Genomic DNA, 24,338 nt, shown 5'->3' with positions numbered 1-24,338 from the left:
AAAAAGAGAGAGAAAAGTAAACATGATACTGTGTAATGGACTATATTCACACACACACACACATTTCATATTTAACATTGCTGGTTTTTATGGACTCCATCTTCTCCTTAAAGCGTAAGAATATATGCCATCATTAAATACGACAGGATCCACTGACAGCAGAGTGAGATATAAAGAAAAATCGGAAGCTGGGAGTTCACATCTGCCTTGAATTCAGTCACGTTTTAAGTAACATGCCTTTCTTAGATAACTTGGTTGCCTTCAGCAGTGCAAACTTTCTCATTGCATACTAGTCCGCTGGTACACATTAGTCTTTTCTACAAGAAAAGCCTTCCTTAATGAGAGAATGATGCTTGCTTTGCAGTGCCTAGCACTTCTTGGTGCTAACTCTGATTAATGCACCATAGGACACAAATTACACGAAAGGAGCATTCCCCAGGATGTATGCTATAGCACATTGCTCCGGGAGATGGTAATGGAGATTGTCATGGAGAAGGAAGGGGGTAGATCTTAAATGTACTGGCTAAACTATTTACTGACTAAATAAGTTAGGGAAATGCTACATTCTTTACTCTTATAGGTTCACAGTAGATATTAGTACTTTTTTAATGTTTTCATTATTTTTTTGAGAGAGAAAGAGAGACAGCTGGAGAGGGGCAGATAGAGAGCGGGGACAAAGGATCCAAAGCAGGCTCTGCACTGACAGCAGAGAGCTTAACACAGGGCTGGAACTCACGAACTGTGAGATCATGACCTGAGCTGAAGTCGGACACTTATGACTGAGCCACCCAAGCGCCCTGGATATTAGTATATTTACAGCTCTGAGGTGTTCTATAGCAAACAAACCTCAGGGACTCTACTAGCATTTCTGAAACTAATTTTGGCACAGAACTTGTATTCACAGCCCTGTCAAGTTGACGAAGACCAGTTGGGAAAAAGCTAAGCCTACGAGTGTTGCATATGCCCCAAGTTCACACTGAGTGCAGTCCTAGGTAACCTACAGTTGCTTCTTTGCATAAAAGCAGTCAAATCAAATTATCAAATTTTAAAAGTTAGTTTGGCTTTTTTACATGGTGTCTGTCTGAATCAGGCCTAACTGCCATAGCACGCAGTCCTAAAATTTGAGTGACTTAACAGGATCAAAGTTTCGTGCTCACATCATAGTCCAGTGCAGGTAGATTGGGGGTGGAGGAGGGGGATCTCTTCCATACAGCCATTCAGGATCCAGGCCTCTCCCACAGTGTGGTTCTGCCATCTCCCAGAGTTTTGGAATCTTGCATTGCATCATTTGCACCCAGCAGCAGATGAACAAAAATGGAGAATTTTGCAGGGTCATGGGTGGAAATGGGCTGTATCACTTTTGCCCACATTTCAATGGCAAGTACTTGTTACATGCTTACCTATCTATAAGAGACCGGGAGACATAGTTTTAAAATGCACCCCATGAAATAAGCCAGACAGGGAAATACAGATACTGCGTGGTATCACTTATATGTGGAATCTTTAAAACAAAAAAGGCAAACTCCTGGAAATACAGTAGAATGATGGTTGTCCCATGAGGGGGGTGTGGGAAATGGGGAAGAGGTTGGTAAAAGGGTATATGAGGAATAAGGTGTGAAGGTCTGATGCATAATATGATGACTGTAGTTGATAGACTGTATTGTATAGTGATATTTGCTAAGAGAGAAGAGCTTAGCTGTTCTCACAGGAAAAAAAAAGTTAGGGGCGACTCAGTTGGTTAAGTGTCTAACTCTTGGTTTCAGCTCAGGTCATGATCTCACGGTTCATGAGATTGAATCCCATGTTGTGCTCTGTGCTGACGGTGTAGAGCCTGATGGGGACATTCTCATTCTCTCTCTCTCTCTCTCTCTCTCTCTCTCTCTCCCCGCCCCCACCTAAAGTAAATAAGCAAACGTTTTTTAAGTTAAATATGTGAAGTGTAGAATGTGTTGACTAACTTGATTGTGGGAATCGTTTCACAGTGTACATATCTATCAAGTCCTCACATTGTACACTTTAAATATGTTACTGTGATGTTTGTCGATTGTACTCCAATAAAGCTAAGAAATGCACTCAGGAGGATAAGGAAATGGGTCTTCTCTTTAGTGTAGTTTATCTTAGGTAATTTGAAGACACATCAGATCAAGTTTAATTTCAAATAACTGTCACTTTCCTCGGGCACCAGAAAGCCTTTGAAATGCATTCTGTTTTGTTGAGAGCTCTTGCCATTGCTGCTGCTGCTTAGCATTCCATTTTCTTCTTCGTCGTCACCATCATCAGAGTTGTCTTTATTGTTTTGTGTCATCTCAGTTAGAGTTTGACCTCTGTTCAGTGGCTGAATATCTGTTATCATCTGTGATTGCTTCCTACGATGCAGAAGGTTTGCATGATTGTGAATTCCTCACAGAAGTTCCACTAGATCTAGCAAATGGGATTTTTTTTTCTTTTTTTCTTTTTTTCTTTACATCCAAGTTAGTTAGCATATAGTGCACCAATGATTTCAGGAGTAGGTTCCTGAAAGCCCCTTCCCCATTTAGCCCATCCTCCCCACAACCCCTCCAGTAACCCTGTTTGTTCTCCATATTTAAGAGTCTCTTATGTTTTGTCCCCCTCCCTGTTTTTATATTATTTTTGCTTCCCTTCCCTTATGTTCATCTGTTTTGTATCTTAAAGTCCTCATATGAGTGGAGTCATAGGATATTTGTCTTAGCATGATACCCTCTAGTTCATCCATGTAGTTGCAAATAGCAAGATTTCATTCTTTTTTATTGCCGAGTAATACTCCATTGTGTATATATATACCATGTCTTCTTTATCCATTCATCCATTGATAGACATTTGAGTTCTTTCTGTACTTTGGCTATTGTTGATAGTGCTGCAGTAAACATTGGGGTGCATTTGCCCCTTCGAAACAGCACATCTGTATCCCTTGGATAAATACCTAGTAGTGCAATTGCTAGGTCGTAGGGTAGTTCTATTTTTGATTATTTGAGGAATCTCCATACTGTTTTCCAGAGTGGCTGTACCAGTTTACATTCACAAGTGGGATTTTTTTAATGTTTTATTTATTTTTGAGATAGAGATAGAGCGTGAGAGGGGGAGGGGCAGAGAGAAAGGGAGACACAGAATCCGAAGGAAGCTCCACGATCTGAGCTGTCAGCACAGAGCCCGACGCAGGGCTCGAACTCACGAACATGAGATCATGACCTGAGCTGAACTTGGAGGCTTAACCGACTGAGCCACCCAGGTGCCCTTACAAGTGGAATTTTTTTTTATGTTTATTTTTGAAAGAGAGCATGCACATGCACAAGCAGGGTAGGGGCAGAGAGAGAGAAGGAGACAGAGAATCCAAAGCAGGCTCTAGGTTCTGAGCTGTCAGCACAGAGCCCAATGTGGGGCTCGAACCCATGAACCACGAGATCATGACCTGAGCTGAAGTCGGACATTTTAACTGACTGAGCCACCCAGGCGCCCCACAAGTGGGATATTTGAAAGAAGCTGCAGCAAAGCGTGGAGATTTGGTTTCTTTCAACGTAGTCAGTGGTTAGGTCATTGCTAAGATCTACTGACCTTTTAAATCAAGGCCTTTTTGTCATTTAAAGGCTCAGAGAGGCCCAGACTGGTTTTCAGGGTGGTATTTTTCTGACTAATGTAACAAGGCATCTGAGCACACCCAGCTTGAAGACAGCAGGGGAAATGCAAGAACATCACTAGTGTCTACAAGGATGGGCAGATACTCAGGCACAAACTGGACCATGGAACCGAGCCAGGCCACCACTTATTGCTCAATGCTAAGCTTTTCAGACCTCACTGAAAACATGTGTTTTGAACAACTGCTGCGTTCCTGGGTAGGCATTGTGACAACTTCAGAAGAGACTCCTAGATTTTTGTGAGGAAAAACACACTTAAAGTTCCTTTGGATTCTTAGGAATTCTAAAGTTAAGAAAGTCTCTACAGTATCAGCACCTGCCCTGTTCGTGCATCTCAATTTGAAAAGGAGTGAGTAGACTGAAAAGGAGCTGTGCCTAGTAAAAAGACACCATGTCTGCAGGATTTTGGAGACAAGTGCTACACATGAATCCCAGAACCCCCCTGAAATGATTTCCCTGTATGGCCATTCCCTGGGCAGTGCTGGGTTCAGAAGGTCCAGACTGACCCCTCCTCCAATGAAAATCTTAATCATCGTGAATGACCTAAGCCATCATTAGAATGTGCCCTCATGATCTCCAGCTCATAAATACAGCTCATTAAGCCCTGTCTCAGACTGTGTTTCAGTAATATAATCAATGAAGTTTTCAAGTAGCTGCCATATAGAGAAAGCTAACCATTGTAACCATTTTTAATACTTAAGTGCTTGCGTAAAAAGGAACATGGTAGGACCAACTCTTGAGAAAAAGCTTTTCAAAAGTTAACCATTCATTTCTCTTCTAATGTTCCATAGCCTATGCTTGGATTAGAATTGTTTTACAGAATCGACACTGATTCCTAAGGATTCCAAGTAGTGACACCTAGTGGCATAGTTTTGTAGACCATGGATTGATTGTCACTTAATCCCACTGAGTCATTTTATGAAATAGGTTTATTATATTTAAATAATTCCTGTTAACTGAACAACACTCTGAACAGTAAGTTTGAGGTCATAGTTTTTAAGCTGACAGAAACAGGATTAAGTTCCTACAAGAGACTGAAGATCATCTAGGACTTCATTTTTTTCTAGCCATGCCTTTTTTTTTTTAAGTTTATTTGAGAGAAAGCTAGAGAGCAAACAGAGGAGGCACGGGGAGACGGGGACAGAATCCCAGGCAGGCTCTGCGCTGCCAGCACAGAGCCCCATGTGGGGCTCGAACTCATGAACCATGAGATCATGACCTGAGCTGAAGTCAAGAGTCGGATGCTTAACCAACGGAGCCACCCAGTCTAGGCACACCCTAGTCATGCCTTTAAAATAATAAGCTGAAAAAGCAAAGAAGTATTATTAGAATTTGGAGGAAACAAAACATCTGTTGTGTTGAAAGAATTTGCATTAAAACAAAAGGAGAAATACTGAGGTTGCACTGAAAGGGGAAATGCTTTATGATTTGAATTCTAGTAAAACACTTCTAGTTTAATCTGTAGTGAGAAATTTTAAAAAAAAAAGAAGAAACGAACCCAGAAATGTGTAAATGTTTGCTCCCCAGCCAGTTCTCCCTGACACATACATGCTGCTCCTCACTTTGTGGGGAGAGCTAAAGAGGCGTGACGAGGAATGGTGTTGGGTCCAGCTCGGGCCATATGTCTACTCTCCCAAATTAAAAGCACTGATGCAGAGATGCTCTCTGTGTATAAAATATGCAGATCAATTTCAGTAAAATGCATTTTGGCACGCGTATGAGCTTATCCAGGCCGCCTCAACAAAGTGTCACAACCTGGGTGACTTCAAATTACAATTTATTCTCTCACAGTGTAGGAGGCCAGAATTCCTAAATCAAGGCATCAGCAGAGCCATGCTCCCTCCAAAAGCTCCAAGGAAGACTCCTTCCATGGCTCTTTGAGCTTCTGGTAATCGCCTACAATCCCGCCAGCCCCAGCCTCCGACTTCCCATGGCATTTTTCTGTGTGCGTTCCATAGCCTTCTTATAAAGACTCCAGTTCTAATCCAGTATGACCCAGCTTAGTTACATCTTCAAGACTCTGTTTCTAAAATAAGGTCACATTCTGAGACTCCAGGGAGACATGAATTTTGAGGGGACAGTAGTCTGCCCAGTATCACCTGGAAAACTGATTTTACCCTGAATTGATTCTTCAGGTATGAATGTAAGTTATACAGATTTAATACAAAATAATGAAATGTCACCCTGTCATTCATTCAGGGAGCTTGCTTGGGTATTGGTGTCAGGGTATACTTCTGTCTTTTAATGATATTTTGAGTTAGTTTTGGTTTGCAACTTGTATGTGATAAGATTGGATTGTCAGATGACAGATGCATTCTGGGACTGAAAAATCAGGGTTTTTTTGTTTTTCTTTTTTTTCGGTTAAACAAATGTTATTTGTTAGTGATTCTCAGTCTTCTCAATTTCTTGCAAAAATTTTGCTATTACGGAATAAATGTTTACTTTGTAAGTCAACAATGTTATAAAATATTGTTAAATGACACATTTATCTCTCTCTGCCAAACTTTGACAACTAGTTTTAAACATTCACCCACCATCTGTCATACCTCTGAACAGCTGTTAGCATTCGTTACAGACTGCTGTTTCCATAGTCAATGTGATGCCCCACGTAATTAAGATTATTTTTGCGGGAAGTCTTAAAATCATGTTCAATTTGTGATTAGACTAATAAAACTCATTGCAGTAGGAGCTTAATTTAGCACTTTTTATATTGATTTATATATAGATTTTTATTGTAGATTAACTGATATTTTCAGATACTGCATTAGAAATAAATCCGTGTCTGGAATCCTCCATATTTTGTATTACTGACATCTTTACTATAGTTTTTTACTGTTTAGGGAACGTTAGAGAGGGTTTTTTATCCAGCATTGGAAAACTACAACTCTTGATTTACTATTTTGCTTTTTTGAGATGATATTAAATTAGTAGTCCTATTTGGGAACAGCATATTTTTAGAACTCTGAAGTTTCCTAACGGGGAAAAAATAGAACTTCTGCAGTGATTTGATGTTTTCCAGCAACTTGCGGTTTGAGAAGTAAGCTGATACACTCTTAAGTTTGGATGTTTAAACAGATTAACAGTCAGGAAATGCCAAAGCTAAGTTTCCCATGAATTTGTAGTCCAATCGAGTTAGACTTAAATGTATGGAATATTCTGAGCACCCTCAGAAGCTGAACTACTGGGACCTGCTCAGGGTCCCTTCTAGTCTTCAGCATGAGTCTCAGCAAATACGAGAGCAGCCAGGTGGCGGGCCAGTGGTGTGACCTTTGTGCTACTTTGCCTCCTGGGGCCTGGACACTGAAGTTCACTGCTGCTCTCTTGGGGTGTGGGGGTCTCTCATCCCACTGCTTCTGACTGTGTCTACCAGCATACCCACGTATTGGTGTCAGTAGAAAACTATCCCATGAAAAAAGTCCCTGGGGTAAAGAGAGCCAGAAATAGCATATATCCTGAATATTTTCAAAGTAGTTTTTCTTCATTCTTAATGAAAATATCCATAAATATAGCAACAACAACAAAAAAGGCTACTAAGTATATGGTCATTCCTTAGCAGCAGTAGAAAACGAATACAAGCAGAAGCAAAAGCAGGGATTGTCTGCTCTTATCATTTCTATCTGACATTGTACTGGAGGTCCTGGCCAGTGCAGTAAAGCAAGAAAAAAAATTCAAGGCATGCAGATAAGAAGGAAGAAGTAAAACCATCTTCTCACTGAGACATGTCCTTGTATGTAGAATGTCCTAAGGAATCCACACAAAAAATCCACTAGAACCAATAGTCAAGTTTAGCAAGATTCCAGGATATAAGATCAATATACAAAAATAACTGCATTTCTACATACAAGCAACAAATCATGTGATAATAAAATTAAAGAAATAAAATGCCACCAAAAAGAATAAAATACTTCATGAATTGAAAACAGTATGGGACTCATACACTGAAAACTACAAACATTACTGAAAGAAAGTAAAGAAGGTCCCCATAAATGGAGAGAGAGAGATTGATTAGGATTGGAAGACGGTATTGTTAAGGTGGCAATTTTCCCCATATCTGTCTATAGATTCAAGACCGTCCTTATCAACATCTCGGCAGAGTTTTTTTTTCTTTTGGTAGAAGTTGACAAGCTGGTCCTAAAATTTATATGGAAATGCCAAAACAGTTGTGGAAAAAGAAGCTCACAGTTGGAAGGCTGATTTCAAGGCTTACTACACAGCTCCCGTAATGCAAATAGTACAAATAGTATTGGTGTAAGGATAGACATATAGATCAGTTGAATAGAACAGAGTTCAGAAATAAACCTTCCCATTCATGGTCAGTTGATTTTTCAGCAAAGATGCCCACGCAATTTAGTGGGGAATGGATAATGATTTGTTGTTTGTGGGTTTTGGGTTTTTTTTTTTAACGTTTATTTATATCTTTGAGAGAGAGGAGACAGTGGGGTCCGGGAGGTGGGGAGAGACACAGATCCGAAGCAGCCTCCACACTGAGCTGTCAGCACAAAGCGCAACACAGGGCTCGAAGTCACAAGCCGTGCAATCATGACCTGAGCCTAAGTCAGACACTTAACTGACTGGGCCACCCAGGTGCCCCTGTTTTGTGTTGTGTTGTGTTGTGTTGTGTTGTTTTGTTGTTTTAACAAGATGCTAAAGCAGTGGGATATCCATATGCAAAGAAATGAACTTAGACCCTTACCTTACACCCCACACAAAAAACTACAAGATGGATCATAGATTCATTTTAAGCTTAAAATTAAAAAAATTTTAAGAAAATGTAGGAGTACATCTTCATTGCCTTGGGTTAGGCAAAGAGCTCTTAGATATAACACAAGGGAACTCTTGTGGATGAAGAAAATGTTCTACAACTGGGTTAAGACGATGGTTGTACAACTGTATAAATTTACTAAGAATCTTCAAACTATACATGTACAATGGGAAAATTGTGCAGTTTGTAAATGAAGAAGCTTTTTTTTTTGTTTATTTTGAGAAAAAGAGAGCACATGCACATGAGCAGGGGAGGGACAGAGAGAGAGGGAGAGAGAGAGAATCTTAAGCACTGTCAGCACAGAGCCTGATGTGCGGCTCCAGCCCATGAACCATGAGATCATGATGTGAGCCATGATCAAGAGTCAGACATTTAACTGACTGAGCCACCCAGCTCCCGCCCCCGATAAAGCTTTTAAATGTGAAAAAGTAAGAAGGAATTCCCTTTTATTTAAAAAAATATCTATTTTACCACTTTTATAGTCTATTTTAAAGTCAGGAACTGTTGGAAGTTCCCTCCGTGCGCTGTGGGTCACAGTGTACTGTGAGTCCCACAATGTCATTTGTAATCCATCGCTCCCACTGTGACACCACTTTCCAGTATCTCCTGGGTTTGTCCCTGTGTCCTGGCACCAGTCCAGCAAAGCCAGACTGCCTGCCCTCAGCGGTGCCCAAAGCCTGCTAAAGGGGTATCCTCGTAAGTTTCACAGGGTCACCACACTGATTTCGTCCTTTCAGCATTTCACCTTATGGCTAAGAACTTACTGCTTACTGACTTAAAAATGCTAAATTTGTTTTCCATCCCAAGAACTGTCTTATTGACCAATGTGCAGTGTGCCTCATGAAAGAAGTCCAGATTATCATTTTTATTTAAAAACATTATGAATCACATGATTTTATATATTTTTCAATAAGGGGGTTACCTTCTCAGAGCAACATGTTTTGGTTATTCACTTCTTCTTCCTACAAATACATATTAATCATTTCCCAAAGTTCACAGCCTTTTAACAGATTTGACATAACAACTTTTTTGTCCTTTTACTGTAGTAAATATAACATGAAATTTGCCATTTTAACCATTTTTTAAATGTTTGTTTATTTTGAGAGAGACAGAGTGTGTGAGCGGAGTGGCAGAGAGGGAGACAGAGAATTCCAAGCAGGCTCCATGCTGATAGCGGGACTCAAACCCACGAACCGTGAGATCATGACCTGAACCGAAATCAAGAGTTGAACATTTAACTGACTGAACCATGCAGTCACCCCCATTTTAACCATTTCTAAGGGTACAGCTCAGTGACATTAAGTACATTCACACTGTTTTACAGCCGTCCCCACCGCTCTTCTCCAGAATTCTCTTCATCTTCTGCAGCCGAAACTCGATACCATTTCCTTCTCCCCCTAGACCCTGGTAGCTGCCGTTCGTTCCACTTTCTGTCTTAATGAATCTGAGTAGTGTTGATACCTCATGTAGGTGGAATCATACCGTATCTGTTCTCTTGTGACTGGTTTCTTTCATGTACAATCCTCAAGGTTCATCCATACTCTAGCATGTATCACAATCTCCTTCCTTTTAAAGGCTGAAATAATCAGCCCTCTTGTCCCAACTCTAGTCCCTGGCAACCACTAATCTGATCTCTGTTCCAATAGTTTTAACTTTTCCAAAATGTCGTATACATGGACTCAAACACTGTAGCCCTTTGAGTCAGTCTTTTTTCACTTAACATTATGCCTTGAGATTCATTTACTTTGTTGCAAGTATAATCATTTCCTGTTGATGAAGATGTTTTGAGAGTATCTGAGCAAGAGAAAAGAACGAGAGAGATGGAAGAGAAATAAAACAGTGGCTTTGAGGAGTACTGTGATGTTGATCATGAATCTGGTATTTGAGGGGTACCTGGGTGGCTCAGTTGATTAAGCTCTGATTTTTGATTTTGGCTCAGGTCATGATCTCCCAGTTGGTGAGATCAAGTCCCGTTTTGGGCTCTACACTGACATTGTGGAGCCTGCTTGGGATTCTCTCTCTTCTCTGCTCCTCCCCCTCTAGAGCACGCTCTTTGCCTCTCTCTGCCAAAATAAACTAAAAAAAAATCAGGTATTTGAGAACTGTTCCATTTTATATATACACCACATTTTATTTATCCACTCATCCAGTATCAGTATTTTATAATAGAGAATTCTTTTTTTTTTCAAAGGGCTTTATTATTATGGGCTTATAAGCTTGGGCTCACAGACTTCACCAACGCAGTGGATCCGTGCTGAGAGCCTGATAGACAATTCTGTAACAGGAAAAAACTAATTTTCAACATAAAGCTGTCCAGTAGTAGGGAATTTAGCCTCACTTCCGTCCCCAGGCAGTTGCTCTATGCAGGCTCCAAGTTAGCTCCTGTGTTCTTCATCTTTGTGAAGAAGAATGTGTGATTTTCACTGAAAGCATGAATAACTACATGAGTCTCTGTAGTTCCCTTATTTGTTCAGATGAATTACTTCTTACACCAGGGATTGGAATTTACTCTGAAATTCCAAGAATAATGAATCAGCTTGCCCCAGTGCTTCCCACTGTCTTTTTATGGCACCGCAGTCAACTTTACCAGAAGGCAAAGGAATGTTCCAAAAGCCATCGAAATGCACCAAGCACTGATTCTTCTCCATGCTTTTCTCAAGGAAAGGACGAGTTTCCCCCAGAAAGGAATGTGATAGGCTCACTTGAAGAGTATTCGATGGGATTGGCCTGCAGCCTTCATCATCCAAGAACATAGCTGCTTTCTTCTCTTTGTGACCCTTCATACATTATCTCATTAAAGCCTCTTCTGCCAGATCATTTTGTTCTCTTTTTGTTTTTAATTTTTTAAGCGTTTATTTATTTTTGAGAGAGAGAGAGAGGGACAGGGCACGAATAGGGGAGGGGCAGAGAGAAGAAGGGAGGGAGACACAGAACTCAAAGCAGGCTCCAGGCTCTGAGCTGTCAGCACACAGGCCGTCCAGGGGCTCAAACTCACAAACTGTGAGTTCATGACCTGAGCCAAAGTGGGACACTTACCCAACTGAGACAGCCAGGCGCCCCCGTTTGTTCTCTTTTAAGTTGCCACAGTAGAAATTCATTTTTGCTACAGCTACTTGTACAAATGCTTGGGGAACCCCGGTGGCTCAGTTGGTTAACCATCTGACTTCGGCTCAGGTCATGATCTCACAGTTCATGGATTCAAGCCCCACGTTGGACTCTGCACTGATGATGTGGAGCCTGCTTGGGGTTCTGTCTCTCCCACTCTCTCTGCCCCTCCCCCACTCATGCTTTCTCAAAAGTAAATAAATAACAAAAACTTTTAAACACACAAATGCTTAGTGCTCACCTATACAAAGTCAAAATCACATCATAAGTCAAAAATTGTCTTGCCTCAGTAATCTAATACTATAGGACATACTTGATGTAAATACTTTCTTGTACAACCGCAAGTTAATAAGATATTCTTTTAGTTTAAATATCATTTAACTATTATCATAAATACTTTAGAACAGCACGTTAGGAAATGAGGTTTCAACACTCTTTTAATGTTGTTAGTAGTTTTTTTTTTAATAGAAACAAAATTCACTTCCTAATGAAATTTCTCACGGGTGGGCAGACTCTTGGATCTGGCATCAAAAAGTGCTCTATTTCAGAAGGCTTGATGAAAAACAAAATAAAGTAATTGGTTGTTTTTCCGTATGCTTTCTTTTGCTTAGTCAGGAATAGGCATTATGATTTGTTTCTTACAGGGCTTAATTTTAGAGTTCTTTGCCAACTGAAAAAGGCCAACAGATCAGTCCTGTCAGGTCATCTGAGGCCACTGCTGGAGTTTCTCAGAAAAGGCTGTCAGCTGCCCAGAATCTGCCACAGTGGCTTATATTGTTAGGCCACCAAAGGGACAGTCTTTTTAGACCGAACTAGGAGATCAAGCAAGTCTTAATTTTCTGGTCTCAAAAATAAATCCCTGTAAGTGCAATGTTCTAATGGGCTTGAAACCAAAACATCTCTAAATACAGACAACTATAACCTAAACCAAACGAAGGCCTCCTTTGGGGGAACTTTCACTGTCAGAATCCAAAGTATTTCTCATCCCTCTCAAGAACTCTTGAATTGGCCTAGATGAGCTGATTGCTTAGTTTCCTATTTGCTGTCAGAAGAAAACTTTCATAATTCCTTTACAGTAACATATTCCTTTTTTTTTAAGTGTATTTAGTTTTGAGAGAAAGACAGAGAGACAGAGCGTGAGCAGAGGGGGAGGAGAGGGAGGGAGACACAGAATCTGAAGCAGGCTCCAGGCTCGGAGCTGTCAGCCCAGAGCCCGATGCAGGGCTCGAAATCACGAACTGTGAGATCGTGACCTGAGCTGAAGTCAGACGCTTAACCAACTGAGCCGCCCAGGCGCCCCAACAGTAGCATATTCCTAACCCAGCTGGGCCCCTTCTTAAGACCTCAGGTAAGGATATGTGTACCCCATTGTGATTCTCTGAAGCTTGATTTAAGCTGACATTTCACTGCTCTGCTATTAGGCTAAAGCTTTCCTGGGGCATCTAACTCAAAGGCTTCCAGGAACTTTGACCTAAAGACAGCAAGTTTATGTATGAACTTGAGCAGGACAAGTAGATTTTTGGGTCTCATAAGATTGTTCTTCAATCCCTAACTTCGTAAACCCAGCTCCAGTGCTGTGGAGTTCCTTGTATTTTAGTAGTAAACCACCTTTCCTTAGCAATTGGCCTGATTTCACATGTATTTTTTAAGAATACCGTTGGCTGACCTGCTGGGTTCGCCAAAAAGCTGTGACGTTGCAGCGCGTTTCTAATGGTGCAGTTTCTTCACAGATAATGCACAGAAACGGTAATGAAAGTCCTTAATACGATAGAACAAGTCGTTTCACTTCCCATTATCCTTGTGCAGGGTGAACTTGTGGACACTCTCGTTATCTGTTTTACTAGGATCGCAGGCACATTTCGTTACATGCCTTGCGGCTAAATTAATATTTGACCCTTGAAAACCTGAATTCCTTTCCGGCAGGGGCCTCCTCTGGTCCATCTGAAGGTAGGTGGTCAGAGGGGGCTTGCTAATGAACATCAGCGGGGTTCCCTGCAGCTCCACAACCTATTCGATATTTGGCCCACATCTCCAGCCTAATTGCAAAAGTTATAATCTTCTCTCCACCACTACATGTTCTGTTCTTGGGATTGGCTTTTCTCTGTGCTCAAAAGTTCATGGGACATATAACGTAGCGATAGTGGTTCTCTGCCAACCACTCCTTTGCTTAAACCAGAAGAAAGTGAGACCTAATTAGTACCGTCTTAAAAAAACAAATAAATAAAAGGAAACTTGATTCAGTGAGTTGAACATAAGTAAAAAGTGGCATCTTAACTGATTTCGTCTTTACGTTTGGAAGTACTATCTCAGGAGATTTAACTGAATATTACCACCAGCTTTAGACTCCTCTATTTGAAATGGCCTCTCTGAAATAGAGAATTGTGGCCTCCTAACAGAACTGCTTCTACTTTCTTAAGACAGAAAGATGAAGCGCATCCACAAAGCTGTGTGTGGTCGTATCTGACCCAGTGCCAGAGACCGGCAGAGAGCGGCCTGAGACAGTGTGAAACAATCTGTTCCCTTTCCAGCTGTTCACATTTCCTCGTTTTGCTGTGTGTGTGTGTGTGTGTGTGTGTGTGTGTGTGTGTGAGAGTGTGTGTGTGTGAGAGTGTGTGTGTGTTTTAATAAAAGAGCTAAAGTTGGGTAACCTTAACTTCATTGGACAGAGAAAACAGCAACAGATTCACTCTTGTTTTCTCTCTAGGAATAATTTATGAACATTCTTCCCTCCTTCTGCCTCGTCCTCTACACCTCAGCTTTACAAACACATGCGATGTCTTCAAACTCATGGTCGCCGGGGTAGGGGGGTATGGATTGGGTGAAATAGTGACGAGGGTCAAGGAGTGCACTTGTGATGAGCCCCTGGTAATGTTCAGTCACTATATTGTACACCTGAAACTAATATAACACTGTATGTTCACTGGAATTTAAAAAGGCGGGGGGTGAGGAAAAATAGTTCAAAAACAGTATTCTTGGTATCTTCAAATTTCAGGAAAGCAAATAGTAAAAGGAAATACGTTTTGTCATTTCGATCCACCGTGAACTTAAGCTTCTTGAGCAGGGGTTGACAAACAACAGTGCTTTGGCCAAACCCAGCCAGCCAATTTGTAAATAAAGTTTTATTGGGACACAGCCATGCCCATTCACGTATGGATTGTTAATTGCTGCCTTTGCATACACAGCTGAGGTTGAGTGGTTGACAGAGCCCTTACTGCCACAAAGCCTGGAATATTTACCATCTGGCCAGGAAACGTTTAGAGTTCTAGCATTCTTTAACCGGGCAAGGCTCGCAGTTGATTGGCTAATATCTTTCCAATCCTATTTCATATATTTTTTCCTACACCCTGCAAGTAGCATTTTCTACAGCTCTTTCCTCAAATATTTGCCGACAGTGTCTCCCTTACATAAGACTTTCTCTGCTACCGAATTCTGATACAAGCCAAGGGAATCTGATATAAGAGAAAGGACGGTGCTTCAGGAGTTCATGGTCCAGTCCCTCCTGTTCTGAATGCAGAGTCCTAAGCACGACACTTCACCTCACTGGACCTCAGCTTGCTTCCTAAAATGGAGGAGCTGAAGAAGCAGATTATCTTAAAAAAAAAAAAAAAAAAAAAAAGAAGAAGTGGAGGAGCCGAATCATGTTGGTCCTCTTCTACCTTGAAAATCTGATGAAGTAAGTCAGCCTGGAAACACACACACACACACACACACACACACACACACACACACACACACAGAAATATGGTCAAAATATATCTAACTTTAACTTTGAGGGAAAGTTTTTTAACTATGCAAGAAGGACCAAAGATAAATCATCTGGTTCCTAAAGAAACAAGTTAAGAAATAAGTATTCTCAGTCTGTTTATTTTTTTTGTTACTCTGAATTTTTTTTAAATATCTATTTACAGTTCCTATGTACCAGCTCAAATATGCCTTTATTTTTTTAAAGAAACATGTATTAAACCTCTCCTGTGTGCTCAGCCCCATGCAAGGTGCTGTTACTAAATGTCAAAGACCTCAAGAGTCTGGTCATGGAAAAGAGAAAGCAGCCCTTAAACAGCATATTCCAGAATCCTGTCCTTCAGGCAGCCAGGGCCCTCTTGGCCATCGATGCTCTTGGTGTGGCAGGCATCCAGACGTTGGCTCTGTCTTGGCCTCTGCATCCTCTGTACTCTGCAGCTGAGTCTACAGCACCTTCTTAGCTCCTGCCCCCACGTGCTGCCCAACTTGTACTTACTTCTCGGTCCCTCTGCTCCACGCAGGCAGCCCTCATGGACAGGGCTCCATCAAGATGGCCACAGCCAGATCACACTCTGAGGCAGTTCCTTGACGCCTGGGAAACACACACATACACTACCAGTGCGGGCTGCCCTCCTGCTGGCCTCACCCTGCCGGCGAGGACGGCCCCAAGTGGCCTCCAGCCAGGAAAGAGGCGGGTGTCAATATCTTTTCACTTGGGACCACAAACACCAGCCATCAAGCTGCCCCAAGGACTCTCTCACAAAGGGCTCCCCGTGCTCCAAGACAGGCCTCCTAAGTTGCTGTGACTCAGCAAGCATCCTTCCAGAGAGTGAGATAGTGAGCTCTTGTTACTGGAACCTCCAGTTTCTGCACAAGGTTCCTTTTTAAAAAATTGTCAGCCATCTTCCATTTGGCATGAGGAAGAAGGCAGCTCCCTCTGCCTTCCTCCTCAGCAAGAAGGGAAGGGGGATCAAATACTTGCTCTCCTCATTCTGTGACTCCTACAGATTCCAGGCTTGTACCTCTATAGGCAGAATAGAGCATTAGGGTGAATTAGGGAAGGACCATTTTGGCTGTTTTTCAGCAAGCCCTGGAGGGATGGTCTGGCGGCTTTCAAGTAGACTTGGTACCACTTACTTCCTATTGGTCTTAGCTCTGGGCTCCAGCTGAAAGTCCAAGACAACAGGGGAAGTCCCAGATTACATCATTCTAGATCTTCTTTATACTACCTGAAGCCTTCCTTTGTTCTCAAAACCCAGCCCCCTCTCACTTGCCCCTACGCTTTCATAAAACTCCATCTAGACTTGAACTTTGAGTCCATAAGAATGAGAAGTTGAAAAGCTGCGTATTTCTGACCACCGTTTTAAAACACTAATGTTAGAGGTGCCTGGGTAGCTCAGTCAGTTGAGTATCTGACTCTTGATTTTGACTCAGGTCACGATCCCAGGTTCATGGGATCAAGCCCTGCGTCAGGCTGAGGTTCACTGAGCATGGAGCCTGCTTGAGATTCCCATTCATTCATTCATTCATTCTCTCTCTCTCTCTCTCTCTCTCTCTCTCCCCCCCCTCCTTCCCTCCCTTCCTCCTCTCTTTCTCTCCCTCTCCTCCTGCCCCTTTCCCTCACTCCCTGCCTGACCCCTCCCAAATAAAATACTAATGTGACATTGCATTAAAGCTTTACTCCATTCATGACTTTTTATTTACTTGCTTTGCTACATTTCTCAAATGGTTTGTGTTTGTTTTGGGTACCCCTAAAATTTTGAGTCTTTAAGGCAAAAACCCACTCACAGAAATTGAGGAGGGCAAAGAAGACTGGCATGTCATGTGTGCACATTCATATAGTCTCCACCTCGGGGCTCACTCACTGAGCGAGTTGATACCACTGGGGACCAGACAACTCTCAGGACTCAATGGGATCAAGCAGGCATAGGTTTCTGGGCCTTTGGTTATATATGTCTTTAAATTTTTGAGTTCTTTGAGGACAAAAACTGTCATCTTTTTCATTTCCATAACCCCAGTAAATAGAACTGCACTGCCTGGTACACAGTAGGTCCTCAATTTGTGGATGGATGGATGGATGGATGGATGATGGATGGATGAGTCCGCAAGGGATCACTTCTTCCCACTGATGGTGACAAAGTGAGCCCCTTCTTCCCTCGGTTCTTACTTGCCCTTTTGGTCAGCGAGCAGGCAGTTGAGATCCACGATCTATTTTTTTTTTAACCTTTATTCATTTTTGAGAGAGAGACAGAGTATCTGCAGGGGAGGGGCCGAGAGAAAGGGAGACACAGAATCTGAAGCAGGCTCCAGGCTCCAAGTTGTCAGCACAGAGCCCGGTGCAGGGCTCAAACCCACAAACAGTGAGATCATGACCTGAGCCAAAGTCAGACGCTCAACCCACTGAGCCACCCAGGTGTCCCACATACTCACCATCTATTCTTAGCTGTCCATTGGGTCCAATGCCTACCTGGCCTCCTCCAGTCATGGGCTCTCCTAGGAGCTGGGAGGAGCAGAGCCCTGTGCCCCTTCCTCAGACAGAAGACCCCTTCTTTTCACTCCTTTCTACTATTTCTGCCTTGTAGGAAGCACCCAACCTCTGCCTCATCCCACCACTAGTTCCACCAAACTTTGGGTGAAAATGTGAGGAACTGGATCAGACCAAACCAAAGGAGCAGGGGAAGATTTGGTCTGAGCACTTTTTTGGGAGCAGAGCCCTGAAAATGTTGAAACTCCAAGCATCTATATGCCACCTATGAAGTTGCTGTAAGGCTAGAACGGTGGTTATTTTATCATTCCGTGCCTCACTTTCCTCATCTGTAAAGTGGAATTAATAAGGGTATCAAATTTATAGGGTTGTTTGAGATTAAACAAGGGACTATAAAGAGTTTTGACAAATAACCAGTGTCTAGTAAGTGCTCGGTAAAACTAGCAATTTGGGGTTGTTGGGTTTTTTTATTTATATATTTTGAGAGATAGCACACTCTCTCTATCTCTACCAAAATAAATAAACTTAAAGTAAATAGATAGATGGATAGATTTCTGGACCTCCTTTTCAAATTCTGATGCAGGAGGTCTGAAGTGGACCCCAGCTGATGCTGCTACAAGTCCTCAAGAAACCACGTGATGTAAGACCTAGGGAATGTTGTAAATTTCTGGTTCCTTACTTTAGAGGGGTTGTTGTTTTCCTTCTATTTTATTGTGTGTATGTGTATTTATTATCTCTAGGCTACCCTGGGAACCTAACACTATGTATAACATTGTTGCTATGGGAAAATATATTCCTGAGTTTCAAATTTCAAAATTTACAGTCTTTAGAAATAGAAGCTATTCAGAGGATGAAGACTCCACATGTGCATTCTACAGAGATCTGGGCTAACTTTTGTGAACCAGCCATTTATCACCAGTTCCCTAAATGTTAGTACAGTTGACCTCTAAACAGCACAGGGGTTAGAGGACCTGACTCCTGCACAATCAAAAGTCCACATATAACTTTGGCTCCCCAAATACTTAGCTACTAATATATTAGTGTTGACCAAAAGCCTTACCAATAACATAAACTATTGATTAACAAATATTTTTGTGTTATATGTATATTATATTCTTCCTATTAACTAAGCTAGAGAAAAGAAAATGTTATTAAGAAAGTCATAAGAAAGGGAGCACCTGGGTGGCTCAGTCAACTCTTGATTTTGAGTGGGATTGAGCCCTGCATCAGGTTTTCCACTGTGTGTGGAGATGGCTTGAAATTCACTCTCCGTTTGCCCCTCTCTCCCACTTAGGTGTGTGTGTGTGTGTGCACGTGCGCGCGCTCTCTCTCTCTCTCTCTCTCTCTCTCGCTCGCTCTCAAAAAAAAAATAAGTCTTTAAAAGAAAATCATAACGGGAGGTGTCTGGCTATCTAGGTCAGTAGAGCCTTCCACTTTTGATCTTGAGGTCATGAGTTCAAGCCCCACATTAGACGTAGAGATTAATTAATCAAAAGTTCCCTTCTCATTTCTAGAAAGCGAGCGTGGGGGAATAGAAAACTTGTCAAGACTCCCTGAACCTAAAACACTGGCAGATAAATACATAGATTTATATAAAATTGTAATACAAGCTCCTGATCTGATGACAGTACGGGGAGATAGGTACTCAATGCTGATGAAATTATAATTGCAGCAACTGTTTAAAAAATCCTAAGAGAAATACATTTAGAGCACTATACTGTATTTATTGGGGGGGTGGAGCACAGAACCCACAATAAGGAAACCCATAGAGTTCAAACCCGTGTTGTTCAAGGATCAGCTGTATAATATTTTAAATAGAGCATTTTACTAGACTACTCACACTATGCATTTAACCACTGAGTTAGTATCACTTAATGCCATCATTTAAAACCGGTCACTGCTGGGGCACCTGGGTGAGTCAGTCGGTTAAGCGTCCGACTTCGGCTCAAGTCATGATCTCATGGTTCATGGGTTTGAGCCCCACATCGGGCTCTGTGCTGACAACTCAGAGCCTGGAGCCTACTTCGAGATTCTGTGTATCCCTCTCTCTCTGCCCCTCCCCCACTCATGCTTTGTTTCTGTCTCAATAATAAACATTAAAAAGTTTTTTGAAAATAAATACAACTGGTCACTGCTTTATCTTCACATTGTTCTCATTAGGTGTCTTTGTAATCAATTAATGTACGTATTTATCATAAGGCATTTTTATGTATGGTGTGGCCCAAACACTTAGAAATCACACGGCTTTGTCTTCTATCAGTATAAAAACTCTAATGGTAACCTGAAGGATGTGTACAGGTAATATTGGACCTGCACACTAGCATCGTGATGCATAGTAGGAAGGAAGGAAAAAAAGAACTAAACCAAAACCAACCCCCAAAAATCCCCACCTATTTTAGAGAAGTTAGGAAATAGACATGGCAGGCTAGCCAAGATCATTTTTAACTTTTCACCTTTCAAAGCAGACTGTCGAATGAGCCATTTCATTTGAGGTAGAAATTAATATTTTAATCTTATTTTTACCCTACCGAGATTATTCCTTAAAGAATGAAATCAGTTGTCTTCAGAAAGGCAGATTTGGGGTCGTTTAGACTTGTGGGGGGTTCAAAATATATTTAGATTCTTTTCAGTATCTTCTCATGCTCTGTGAATTTGCAAATTCGAAAGGAAAAAGTCCTTGATTTCCTGCTGAAGGATGCCAGCACTGATACTGTTAATAAACAGCCCTGGTAAAACAAGCATAAACCTTTTGTGAGAACATTCCTTCCTAGAAGGAGTTGGGTTTGTCCTTTCCCAAGATTTAGATTTCTGTGAAAAGTCTTTTAGACGTGTCTTGGCCAGAAAGCATTCTTTCATTTTGCTCTCTATCCATGTTACTGAATGTTGCTTCTGTCAGAGGCAAAAATTACTGCAATTCTGAAATAGTGATCAGTTTTAAATATGAACGGAAATTGCCACATTGGCAGAATTTGAACCATCTATTTAAAGATGATTTTCGAAAAAGTTAACGTGTAAGATTCCTGTTGCAGTGAGTTTCCTTGAATGAGTAAGAGATTTTTCATGAATCTAAATCTTGGGAAAGGACAAACCCAACTCCAGCATTCGTAAGAAGATCTTGTGTAGTGAAATAATAAATAATATGAAGCTCTAGTTTTTGCAAAGAATTATGAGTATTGATTGGATTTTCTTCTTTGCTTTTAGCTGTATGACAAAATTAACACAAAGTCTTCACCACAAATCAGGAATCCTCCGAGCGATGCAGTACACAGAGCCAAAGAGGTAAGTGATGTATCTTGTATATGTGTCTGGGTGTCCTACTTGCTACCTTTGTTGAAAACATTTCTGCTGTACAGTAAGAGGTGGTTTCCTTGGCGTCACAGCTGGACCCTGATACTCAGATTTAGTGTTTCTAAGTTTATCAGTGAACATTTTACATACAAGAAAGAAAGAAAAGCCTCAGTGTTAACATTGCCTCGATTTCCAGTTCTGGTTCTGTTATGTAAACTTGAACATGTTAATATATCAATTGTACTTCTTTTTTTTTAAATAAGTAAGTTATTTTACTGCACTTGGTAGAAATAGACTATGAAAATTAGAGTTGCTTTAATGTTTGGAGGTTAATTAAATATCTATAGCAATTAAGTATACTCAGTTCAGAGAGAAATCATTTCTGCAAGTTACAGTGAGTGTACATGGCTGTATCCATCACAAACTTTTTTTAACTGTTTGTAAAATTCATTTTTATGTATTTTAAGTTGTCTCCACACCCAGCATATGGCTCGTTCTCACAACCCCGAGATCAAGAATTGCACACTCTACTGAATGAGCCATCCAGGTGCCCCAACTTTTTATTATAGAAACATGATACTGCAGAAAGTTTGGATAAACAAAAATCCGTCCATAATCCCATCACCCTAACAGTATTTTCATGTTTGAGTATATACTTCCAATCACTGCCATTTGCATATACATTTTATATAGTTGTAATCAAAATGTATCTTTTCTTACCTGACATTATATTATCATTTTTCTAATGTTTGTATTTGGTCTTCACAAATACAAATTCTAACGATGGCATAAATCTTCTTTGCTATTACTAAATTATAATGAATTAGCAATTCCTCCATTGTTAGACATCTGGGTTTTTTTCTTCCACTTTTTGATGTTATAACAACCTTTTTCGAGGCGCCTAGGTGGCTCAGTCAGTTAAGCATCCGACTTCAGCTCAGGTCATGATCTCACAGTTCGTGGGTTTGAGCCCTGCATCGGGTTCTGTACAGATACCTCAGAGCCTGGAGCCTCTTTCGGATTCTGTGTCTCCCTCGCTCTCTGCCCTTTCCTCATTCATGCTGTGTCTCTCTCTGTCTCAAAAATAAATTAAAAAATTTTTTTAATAAAAAAATAAAAATCCTTATGCAAATTAGCATTTCCCCTTAAGAAAATACTTTTATAAAGTGAGACTACTAAGGGAAGGGCATGAAAGACATAATCCCTTCCCTATCCGGAAGGGATGGCATAGCCACTGAGAAGACCAAGGGGCTGCTGCTGGGCCTGCGCGGGTGGGCAAAGGCACCAGCCGGGAGAGCTTCTCTCCGACTTAGGAGACCGCACCTCGCTGTTGAAAATGATAGACTATGAGAGTAGCAGGGGACCAGAGAGGACACACAGTTCTATCCTCAAAGCCTAAAATATGCCGAGGAGAATTGCTTCTCTTTATTAAACAGTACAAAGGAACAGCATGACCAGTACTTGTCACGGGTTCATTTAGATAAGAAATGAAAACCCTGTAGTGTTTGTTTGGTCTTTTTTGTTCTTCCCTGACGAGGTGGTAGAGTGGCACTTAAGGATGCCGGCGAGATCTAAGCCTTACGTTAAGTGACCTCTGAACGTTCCTTCCTGCCCCAGTATTAGATTCTCCAAGGTGAGGCGAGAGATTCTTCTGGGCAGATGACGTGTGTGTCCCCCGACACCAGACACCCAGTCCTGCCAAAGCAGTTTTTGATTGGCTCAACTTTGGGAATGGACTGCGAGGGGTGCCTGGGTGGCTCAGTCAGTTAGCGGCCTGGTTTTGGCTCAGGTCATGATCTAATGGTTTGTGGGTTCAAGCCCCACATTGGGCTCTGCACTGGCAGTGTAGACCCTGCTTGGGTTTCTCTCTCTCTCTCTCTCTCCCCCCCCCTCTCTCTCTCTCTCTCCCCCCCCCCTCTCTCTCTCTCTCAAAATAAATAAGTAAATATTAAAAAATAAATAACTCCTCTGTGACTCCAACTATCTATAGTTAGAACCACAACAGGTTTTCCGGATTCAAAGGTCTTTCATGATTTGCCTCACTTCCTCTCCCCAACTCTTTTCCCCCGTTTTCCCCTTCCCATGGTCCCCTGTTAGGTTTCTCCTGTTAGACCTTTGAGTGAAAACATGGTATCTGTCCTTCTCTGCCTGACTTATTTCACTTAGCATGACTCCCTCTAGGTCCATCCATTTTGCTACAAATGGCCAGATTTCATTCTTTCTCATTGCCATGTAGTACTCCATTGTACAAACTGAGGTCTGAAGAAGGAGGGGTGAGGGGGAAGGGGGTGGTGGTGATGGAGGAGGGCACTTTTGGGGAAGAGCACTGGGTGTTATATGGAAACCAACTTGGTAATAAACTATTAAAAAAAAAAAAAAGAACCACAAGAGGTGTACTCTCGGGGGTGGAAAAAAAAAGAGGTCCATGGTGTCACATCACATAGTCAAACTGCACATGGATAAACTCCATCTTAGTGGTAACGGATACCTTTCTGAATGGAAGGAGAAGTTTTGTGTTGTTGTTGTTGTCATATTGTGTTGAGTTGCTGCTGCTGCTGCTGCTGTTGTTGTTGTTGTTTTAACTGTGCTCTTGGATTCCCTGGCAGTGAATCCCAGGAACTGTTGGCAGAGGCATGGTTTTCTCTATGTAAGGGGATAAGCGTGGAGAGTATCATTGCTTCTGCCAGGCTGCAAGGAAGGTTACATGAGTGTTTTTTTTTTTAAGGTTTTTATTTGAGCCTGTGTCATTTTAATCTTTCTAAAAGGAATGACTATTTTGTTAATATATATTTTTAAAAAGTTGCTATTAACTTTTATTCCAGATTCATTTGGTAGTCAGTTTGGAAAAAGATTTGTAGAAATATTTTCCCATTAAGCTAATTAAGTTCCTTACACCTGGAGTAAATCTGTATTGTGGACATGTCATTTTGTTTTGTTTTCCAATAACCTTTTGGGTTACAGTTAGGTAATGTAGTCAGAGAAATTATAGCAATTTGTTTTATTTTTATTACTGTCTGTAGAGTCCTTATATATTAATAATCTTTATTAATACAGTGATGAGTTTTTTCCAAACTAATTGTTTTGCCTGCCATAATAGTCTATTCATAATTTTTAATTTAAAAGAATTCTCTATTTTCTAAAGCTGGCATCCTGTTTATACTATTACCCATCTTGCTTATTTTTTAGGTATTGGAAGAAATTTCATGTTACCCCGAGAATAATGATGCAAAGGAACTAAAGCGTATTTTAACACAACCTCATTTCATGGTGAGTGACAAACTTCCATACAACAAAAACCTCACTTACA

General features: G+C 41.2%; 1 protein-coding gene across 4 annotated transcripts in view; it reads left to right on the top strand.

Annotated features, from left to right (window-relative positions):
- The window catches only part of CASK (calcium/calmodulin dependent serine protein kinase), a 362,608-nt gene that overhangs the window by 278,047 nt on the left and 60,223 nt on the right, over positions 1–24,338 (top strand). For all 4 annotated transcript variants that reach the window (XM_029929409.1, XM_029929408.1, XM_029929407.1 and 1 more), the window contains 2 exons: positions 20,945–21,022; positions 24,218–24,298. In XM_029929409.1, coding sequence (XP_029785269.1) covers positions 20,945–21,022; positions 24,218–24,298 — 159 coding nt within the window. The remainder of the gene's footprint in view (positions 1–20,944; positions 21,023–24,217; positions 24,299–24,338) is intronic.

The sequence above is a fragment of the Suricata suricatta genome, chromosome X, assembly GCF_006229205.1.
Source record: "Suricata suricatta isolate VVHF042 chromosome X, meerkat_22Aug2017_6uvM2_HiC, whole genome shotgun sequence".
NCBI lineage: Eukaryota > Metazoa > Chordata > Mammalia > Carnivora > Herpestidae > Suricata > Suricata suricatta.
This window is presented reverse-complemented; position numbering and strand designations above follow the sequence as displayed.